At 44.7% G+C, this 9,426-nt stretch overlaps 1 protein-coding gene across 1 annotated transcript in view; it reads right to left on the bottom strand.

The window, feature by feature from the left end:
- Positions 1-1,175: 1,175 nt before the first annotated feature.
- The window catches only part of LOXL2 (lysyl oxidase like 2), a 55,715-nt gene continuing 47,464 nt past the window's right edge, over positions 1,176-9,426 (bottom strand). Inside the window, exons 10-14 of the mRNA XM_010175729.2 lie at positions 8,996-9,239; positions 4,697-4,812; positions 4,048-4,184; positions 2,816-2,927; positions 1,176-1,326 (exon numbers count right to left, since the gene is read on the bottom strand). Coding sequence (XP_010174031.1) covers positions 1,247-1,326; positions 2,816-2,927; positions 4,048-4,184; positions 4,697-4,812; positions 8,996-9,239 — 689 coding nt within the window. The 3' untranslated portion in view covers positions 1,176-1,246. The remainder of the gene's footprint in view (positions 1,327-2,815; positions 2,928-4,047; positions 4,185-4,696; positions 4,813-8,995; positions 9,240-9,426) is intronic.

Raw genomic sequence — 9,426 nt, 5'->3', positions numbered from 1 at the left:
CAGTTAACTTTAGCTGCGTGGAGAAGTCTTCTGTACAAACACAGAGGGAAGAAAAAAAAAAACTTCAGTACCAAGAATTGTGAACAAGACCCTAAAACTTTCCTGGAATAGAAATACACAAATAGCATATAAAACATTTTTCTGGGTTAAAACATTTCTGTTCAAGTAGCTGTGTCTGAAAAATCTGTAGCAATGCGTGTCCTCAAACAAACAGAGGAACACACTTAGCACCATTATGAATTTACCAAGTGTTTAAAAAGACAACTTACACAGGTGGGTCTGTGACAGCACAGGTCCAGATCCCTGATGATGAAAGCCATGAAGTTACCTCTGTAAGGTACAGCGACGATACAATGCCTTAACTAAATTCATCCTTTAAAGAAAAGACAGAGTGAATTATCCAGTTTAAAAGGTGATATTTAGATGTACATAGAATCTGTTGGGTGAATAGCTTACTGTGTCATGGAAATTCACAGTCCAGTGGACTCATCATCAGGAGATCTGCAAAGTCTTCTGGATGTTACAAGGGAGGTGTGTAGCTTCCTGGAGCCCTGATGCACTTGTAGAAAACAGTTCTGCATTAGCTGCTCCGCTTCAGAGATTGTGCTGGGAGTCGATTGTTGAATACAAGAGTGTCACTGCGGTATTAAATTATGCTTTATACTGTTCTGCTCAGAAAAAGCTGCTCCAACTTTTTTTTTTTCCCCTTTCCTGTATTTTTTTTTTTGCTAAAATGGAGTAAAGACGTGGCAGTACTACTGAGGGTTAGCCGTGTTCGAGAAGCAGCGTCACAAATGGAGGCGTTTTCAGTCAAAGAGCTTAAAGATACCAAAATTAATGCCTTGAAGAAAATGAATGGTAGAAAGAGACTATTTAGGTTGTTGGTACCCAAAGGCAAATTATACTTGCTGCAGCCTGGACCTATGTCTGTGAATAAAGATGGCACTGCAAAGTGGAGGGAGAAATCTTTGTGGAGAGAATGGAACGTTGAAGATAGAACCAAGTCGAGTTTAAAAGACTGCTCCTAACTACCTCAGTAGTAGGGACTGGAGTTACAAGAGACACACCGTGGTCTGAGCACCTAAACTGGGAAGGAAGGTACCTTTAGAAAATAATTTACCTTGCTAATTTAGAGTTTGATTGTTTGCTTGATTTTTCTTTCTCTTTTTTTTGTGCAGTGGTTAGGGAAATAACCGAAGCAGGAAACCTCGCTTCTTTAAATAGTGGGGTGGGAGGTGATGCCCTTCTATCGGGTGGACACCTTGTTATTTGTGAGTCCACTGAAGTGATCAAACTTCTCTTCGGTTTCTTCACTGAAAGAGCCACCTGGGGAGGTCACAGAGAAGAGCACAGGAGTGAGCAGGAGGTAGCAGGTAATACAAGGCAGAGCACACACATCAGCAAAAGGTGCTGTGAAAATGAAGGGCTCAAAGCAAATACTAGAAAAGCAGAGATTTTCCTCGGTTAATTGAAGCATTAATTAAAATCTTGCCATAACTGGAACAGCCAAGTGTCCCCAGGAGTATTGGATCTAGTCTTTTATGTATTTAGAAGACTAGACTACAAACTACTCTCAATTTCACTGCTAACTGTTTAAAAAAAAATATAAAAATGAGGTGGTGACTAGCAGGACCTGAGAAATGGTAAGTGGGTTCTGTTTACCCTTCTTAAGTAGGTCCATGCCCTTACTTATTGCTAATTGAGAGACAAATGAAAGCTAAATACATTTATTTTTAAGTAGAAATATTTTCAAGCTCAGTTGGAGAGCCTGTCCAACACTTAAGTGCCTGTTCATCCAAATGAAGTGGGTTTGGCTTTCCTGAACTAGGTCACAATCTGAAATGTGACACACTACCCAACAAATTAATGAGAAAAATCAGGGGTTATATGGAATTTTTTCAGGAAAAACAATCCTTGAAGAACTTCAGCCAGCTCTGGAAATTGTCTTCACCACTGGCTTTAGTTGGAGGTTGGCAGGCAGTTGCTGTTAATTTATTTGCTGTGTTAAAACACAGTTTATCTTAAAGCCCCCAACTTAATTCCATTTTTAAATGGTCTTGACAATTGACTGTTAATGCAAATTTAAACTAATTTGGCTTTGATACTTCTAAGGCCAAAAAAAAAAAATTCCAAATGATAATGTTTTACATGTATTCAAGAAAATACTCAGTTTTCCCTCAGGTTTGAGGCACAGCAGAGCATTTTAATTTCTAGCTTGAGCAGAGGGCTCTTCTCTGCTGCTGTGCTTCAACATCACTTGTTTGCTTTTCAAGAAAAGAGAAGCTTTGGGGTGTGAAGAGGTCAGTCCCATGCTGGTAATAATTTTGAGTCTGGGAAGAAAGAGTAATTGTTTGCCTGCACCTACTCAGGCACTCTAAACAAGTTCTCAGATTGCACAAGAGCTTTTCTTTTTCCTTGGGAGGGAAAAAAATGCTCATTTCCTTGTAGTAGAGATACAGCTGGAACATCTGTTATCCTCCTTTTACCAAGCCTGAGGGATTTCTATCAGATCTTGCAGAGAGAGCTGTTTTACCAGCGTTGTAACAGGTATAACACAGCACTAAATAACAAAAAAATCCCACTCCCATCTATTTATTTTACTCTACAACCTGTAGCAGGGACATTTTGGTGTCTGCCTTCGAACAGTCGATGGCAGCTAGCACCAGTGTACAGTTTGGGCTCAGTATCTCATCTTTCCAAGCACGTATAAAGTGATAAACAGGACATAAACACATTGCAACAGAAGCAAGAGAGCATTCCTAGTGAAAAGTCAGTGATGCAGCCATTAAAACTCCCCCCCCAAGAAGTCACTCACCTATGTGGCAGTTGTACATCCAGATGCGCTGCCCGTCGTACCGACTCCTGCATTTCATCACGTTATTTGAATAATCAGATTCAGCAACTTCATAGTTGGGGTTGATGACAACCTGGGGAGTGATGGAGAAACAGCATAAAGTTATCTCACAAGTGGGCTGGATGTGATGCTTACTAGTCAGACTGAGACAGAATCCACTTTTTCATTACATCATAATACTTTTTTAACAGGGGAAGAAAAAACCTAATTCATTTTGCAAGGAGACATCAACTACTTGACTAAAGCCAGATCAAGATCACACCTTCCCCCGTGCACCAAGATACACCCTCAAACACCTCGACATTTCACACTGTAACAGTGCAGACAAAAATAACTCCTCTTCCCTTCACTCCTCTCCACTTTAAGTGGCTGATTTTAGAACCAAACAATTCTCCCCACTCCACCTACTTACAGAAAACAAACTCCTCATGCAAAACACTGCCAGAATCACACTATTTAATCCCCAAATGAAGCGAGTGTTGCTTACAAAGAGCTCAAAAGCTTAGTCCAAGACAACAGTGGGAGCCGTGCATATCATAGAGTCATAGAATGGTTTGGGTTGGAAGGGACCTTAAAGCTCATCCAGTTCCAACCCCCCTGCCAGCAGCAGGGACACCTTCCACTAGACCAGGTTGATCAAAGCCTCATCCAGCCTGGCCTTCAACACTTCCAGGGAGGAGCAGCCACAGCTTCTCTGGGCAACCTGTTCCAATGTCTGACCACCCTCACAGTGAAGAATTTCTTCCTAATATCTCATCTAAACCTCCCCTCTTCCAGTTTAGAGCCATTTCTCCTTGTTCTGTCACTAACCGCCCTTATGAAAAGTCCCTCCCCAGCTTTCTTGTAGCCCCTTCAGGTACTGGGAGGCCACTAGAAGGTCTCCCTGGAGCCTTCTCTTCTCCAGGCTGAACAGCCCCAACTCTCTCAGCCTGTCCTCACAGGAGAGCTGCTCCAGCCCTCAGATCATCCTGGTGGCCTCCTCTGGACTTGTTCTAGCTGGTCCATGTCTTTCTTGTGTTGGGGAAATAATCCCAATGCAATAATAATTGTGTTGGGAATATAATCTCTTTGTAATCAGAAATTTCTAGTTCTGTAGACAATGTACAAATAAACTCATTGGTTACATTCCTGACATCCCTAATGGATAAGATAAAAACAACGGTAGTATCTCAAACCTTCTTTTTCTCCCATACCTGGAAGAGGTAATCTCCTGGTGGGACATCGGTGATATCGATCCACTGGCAGTCGATGTCATGACGGTACACATCCCAGCATCCAACCGTGATTCCTTGCTCACCAAAATTGGCACATTCGTACTGTTTTTGTATATCTAAATGAGAAAAGTTAAAAGCACCAAGTGTTGGATTCACAGCAAGTCAGGTTGGGAATCTCCCACCCTCAGACAGGTCCAAATTGGGGGCTCATTTTTTTCCAACTCTTCTATAAAGAGTGATAAACTACAGGGACAGTATTTTGGATGAGATTTAATATGACAGTGTCTTCTTGCTCAGTGTCTTGTATTGAAATCAACATATTGAAATCAATTACTGGTTAACTGCACCTCCTCTACCTCAGCACCCAGAGGCACCTTTGGAATTTCTCACTCTACAGGAATAGGAAAACACACGCTGAGGTTTTCAGAGCAGCTCAGAATTATTGTGTAAGGAGCCGAGGTCTGAAAACCTCCACATATGGAGCCTTCAGGGCTTCTCATACCTGTAGAGACCACTCCATAACACATAAAACCTCAGGACTGGTTTCTAGCTCCTGTGAGGCCACGTTCCAGTCACCTGTATGGGGACAGCAATCAATTCCCAACACAAAGGGCTCTGACAAATATACCTTCTTCACATTCGGTGTCTTCCAGACAGAAGCTGGCTTTGTGTCCTTCAGCCACCTTGGTTCCATTGAGGTTCAGTAGATCATAGTGGGTAAAAACCTCCATGCTGTGGTAATGCCTGGAAGGCACAGACAGACGAGGAGAATTATCTTTAGGGAAAACAGACAGCCCTGTAATTACCAGTTCTAAAGGACAGCACAGTCCACTCCAGCAGAGATGGTCCAGTGGTCAGGGCATGAGGACTTGGATGCAGGTAGCCCAGTTCCACTCTGCTTTTGCATCCCTCAGGCCAAGTATTCCACCTCCCAGCCCCATCTCTGCGGGGATAAATACATAACCCATGAGATGCTACGGACCAAGCAGCACTGCAGGAGGAAGAGTGAGAGAAACCACAGCCAGGAAATATTCCCCTGGGCATAATTCTGTGTGGTACCATCACTTTATGTTGGCTCCTGGCTTGGATATTTGTTTACATGTCAAGTGTTAAAGCTGTTCCAGGGGAGAGCTTTGCCCCAGCCTTTGTAGGATCACACCATGTTTAATAATGGCAAGGAAGGTTAAATAAATAAATGAATGAATGAATGAATAAAAATTCAAAGCCATCATCATTTCTAGCAGCTCTGTCACTTACCAAGAAATATTTCACCTGCTCCTTAAAACCAGGTTACAAACAGAGCTGGATGTACCCAGAGCAGCAACCTGATTATTTCTATTTATTTATTTATTTATTTTTTTAAGCAGCAGAATGTAAATTTATTGGCAGAAAAAATACTTAACAACAGATGGAACTGGCTTTTCTCAGCACTCACTTGGCTTGGCTCTAAACAACCTGACAGCTGGGTTCACACATGATACTTTTCATAATTTTAAATGGGGAAGTGTTAGTGTCAACTCAGCCTGGGCTGAGCTGCTGTCGGGAACGCTCCCAGCTCTGTTGGGTGCAGCAACAGTTAGGACAGAGCACACAGTCTGGGCTGTAAACCCCTCAACTAGCAAAGTCAGACCACAGCAGGGTTTGGGTGATGTTAAACTTGGCAACATTGACCTTTTCTATGCTGGTTCCATAAAAAACTAAGTCTGTGCTGTTCCAGGGGAGAGCCTTGCCACAGCCTTTGTAGGATCACACCATGTTTAATAATGGCAAGGAAGGTTAAATAAATAAATAAATAAATAATGTTTCAAAGCCATCATCATTTCATAGAATCATAGAATGGTTTGAATTGGAAGGGACCTTAAAGCTCATCCAGTCCCAACCCCCCTGCCAGCAGCAGGGACACCTTCCACTAGACCAGGTTGCTCAAAGCCTCATCCAACCTGGCTGAGAACACTTCCAGGGAGGAGCAGCCACAGCTTCTCTGGGCAACCTGGGCCAAAGTCTGATCACCCTCACAGCAAAGAATTTCTTCCTAATATCTCATCTAAACCTCCCCTCTGTCAGTTTAAACCTGTGCTTTGGTCTCGTTGAAGCCTGCGGCACTTGGAGAGAGCAGGAAGCAGATGGAAATACGTGATTAAAACACAGTTGTGTGCTCCACGTGCTCAGGGCTGGTGAATAAATGCAGTTGTGCTGATGCAACACATTGGATTGAATCCCAGCCTTGGAATCAGGAGCAAACCCACAGCGTGAGCATGTTGCAGGGACAGGAGAGCACCCATGGGTGCTGAGAGCAGAACGGGTCCTTAATTCACTCTATGTCCACCCCAACTATGGGAACACTGCGCTGAGACATACCAGAGCTTGTCTGCAACTGCACAGACAGGCCCTAATTCAAAAAGCCATTGCTTAGGAATTTAAAAAGAAGAAAAACAAACAAAAAAAAAAAGTGTGAGCAGAAATTCTCTCCTTTCCAGCTGCAAAAATAATCCTGGCTTAAAAACTTCCAACCACCGTGATTGCAGCGTCACTCTGCACACGTATTTACAGATAAAGGAGGAGCAAGGAGGGAAGGGGAGGAATTTTTTCCTCTAGAGAGTGGGTTTCTTCTTTCTTATCCCCTCCTGCCTTTCCCCTAAGCAAAAAAAATAAAGAAATTTAAAAAAAAATTGCCACCTGCCAGAAATTAATCACTTTTCACCCCCTGCTCCAGGTCTTCCCCATTTTTATTCTACTTCCACATCAAAAGCCAACTAAACAGAAGCTCCCAGTGAGGCAGCTAAGAGAGAAGAGGGATTCTGCAGCGGCTGAGCTGTTGACTTTGAGGCTGTCTCATTTGGCTGCCTCTGATAAAAGTTTGAGGTTCTCAAGTCTGACTCAGTTTCTAAAATATGTCTGAATCATTCAAAGAGGTGTTTACATTCTGGTGTTTACAGACTGGAAAGATTGAAGAGGAATTGAGTTCATCCTCCTCCGTATAAACAGAATCCAGTTTAAAGCACGCAGATGGCTCTCAGCCTCTTCCTGATCCTTTCCTCACCTCACTTACGCAGTCTCTCCTGAGAAGATCCAAGTGCTCTTTTTTTAATTAATTTTACTCCTTTTTAACCATCCTGCCATGTGCTGAAAGCCTTGTGGTACCCACACACCCCCCCAACCCCTTCCCAACCGGGTTAGAAAATCAGACACACTGCACTGCTTTGAGTTTCCTCCTCCCCTCAACACAGAATCACAGAATATTAGGGACTGGAAGGGACCTCCAAGGATCATCCAGTCCAACCCCCCTGCCAGAGCAGGAACCTCAATGAGATCACACAGGAAGGCGTCCAGGCGGGTCTTGAATGTCTCCAGAGAAGGAGACTCCACACCCTCCCTGGGCAGCCTGTCCCAGGGCTCTGACACCCTCACCATAAAGAAGTTCCTTCTCAAGTTGAAGCAGAACCTCCTGTGTTCCAGCTCACACCCATTGCCCCTTGTCCTGCCATTGGGTATCACTGAGAAGAGCCTGGCTCCATCCTCCTGACATTCACCCTTTACATATTGATAAACATTAATGAGGTCACCCCTCAGTCTCCTCTTCTCCAAGCTAAAGAGCCCCAGCTCCCTCAGCCTTTCCTCAGCAGGGAGATGCTCCACTCCCTTCATCATCTTGGTGGCTCTGTGCTGGACTCTCTCCAGCAGTTCCCTGTCCTTCCTGAACTGTGGGGCCCAGAACTGGACACAAGATTCCAGATGTGGCCTCACCAGGGCAGAGGGGGAGGAGAACCTCTCTCGACCTACTCACCACACCCCTTCTAATGCCTGTTTCCCTTTGGTTCTGCTCACACCTCCAACTCCAAACATTACAAACCAACCTGTCTGCGGGGGCAGCAGCCAACGTTGGCCCCACACCACGATCTGAAGCTTCAGACCAGCAGCGCTGCAGCATCACGACACCGATGCCGCGCTACCGACACGTCTCACCTCGTGATGAAGACTATCAAGGACCGATTGATTTGAGAATTGATTACCCTCATATTTCCACAAAACAAAAGTCTTACAACAGTGGCAGGACGAGAGCCGTGTGCCATGAATTACTTCACTCCCTTTGACCTCAAATTAGAGAAAAATCAACCTTGTAACAAGCCATCATTTCAGAAGCAAAGCATCTGGCTGGCTTGGTTCCAGCTTCCTTTCCTCCCCCCCTTAGTTTACTTTGGCTGAACCTATCAGTTTCCCCCTGAAAAGTAATGAATTTACAGGGGAAAATTTACTGTTTGTCAAAAATCAGCACAAACCAGTTCCCAGCTGTTCACAGTTTAAATGGAATCGAGATGCACTTAAAAAAAACCCCAAAAACACAGAATGACAGCGTGTTCTTGAGGACAAGTGTTCTTGAGTCCTTTCCCAGGTGAGGGATGTAGCTCAGATGGCTTCACCTTTCTACTCACAGCGGGTCCACAAACACACACGTCCCTCTGTCCGTACGTACGTGTGCTCCTCTGCGTGTACTGCCCTTGCACGTACATCTCTCCCAACGAGAGCTCCACAGCTGTCCTGTTCACATACCAGTTCTTAACCATAATAAACTGGTTTCTCTGCTGTCAGAGGATCGCAGATGCCCTAAACACACCTCACTGTTTTTTGGGGGTTTTTTTTGGAGTTAGGCAGTTTACATGATTGGTAGTAACGTGGATCTCTACATATGCTATTACTACTAGTAGTAAACTTTAGAGACAGGGATAGATAAAAGTAACTGTTTGATTTGGATTCTAGGAAATAAACTCAAATACAAACACGGGGTGTTCTATATAAAATAAGATCAAAGGGATGTGAAAAGCTCCCTGACACACCAGCACTTCAGCCCTGTGCTCCCATCGCAAAGCATCCTCCCCCTGGGCAGCAGAAAGGGATGGAAGGAGGCACCGACCTCCTTCGTGCCACTCACCGGTGACAGTCGTGCCAGACCCAGGCGTGGCGGCCGTTCTTGGGGCGGAAATCGGACTGGCCGTTGTTGTGGATCTGGGAGGAGAAGCGCAGCAGGCGCCGGTACCCAGAAGTGATGGAGGTGTTGACGGCCGAGCTGGCCAGGCAGTTCTCCTCCAGTGCACATTGCAGCATGAACATGGGGCGGTCCTCCAGGTAGGCTGTCTGCTGCACCAGCTCAGCGTTGAGCACCAGGTCAGGGGCAGCTGGCAGGAGGGAAGGAAGGTTTGAAATTAACTGATGGGCTACTAAAAAAAAAACAACCCCACAAGTGTCTTCTAGAGATGGAGACCAGCCACTTCTCCTGCACTGTAATTCATAGAATCATAGAATGGTTTGGATTGGAAGGGACCTTAAAGATCATCCAGTTCCACACCCCCTGACAGCACCACG

Source organism: Antrostomus carolinensis, unplaced genomic scaffold (genome assembly GCF_000700745.2).
Source record: "Antrostomus carolinensis isolate BGI_N321 unplaced genomic scaffold, ASM70074v2 scaffold3369, whole genome shotgun sequence".
Lineage (NCBI taxonomy): Eukaryota > Metazoa > Chordata > Aves > Caprimulgiformes > Caprimulgidae > Antrostomus > Antrostomus carolinensis.
The sequence above is the reverse complement of the archived record's forward strand: the minus strand, read 5'-3'. Positions and strand labels throughout refer to the sequence as shown.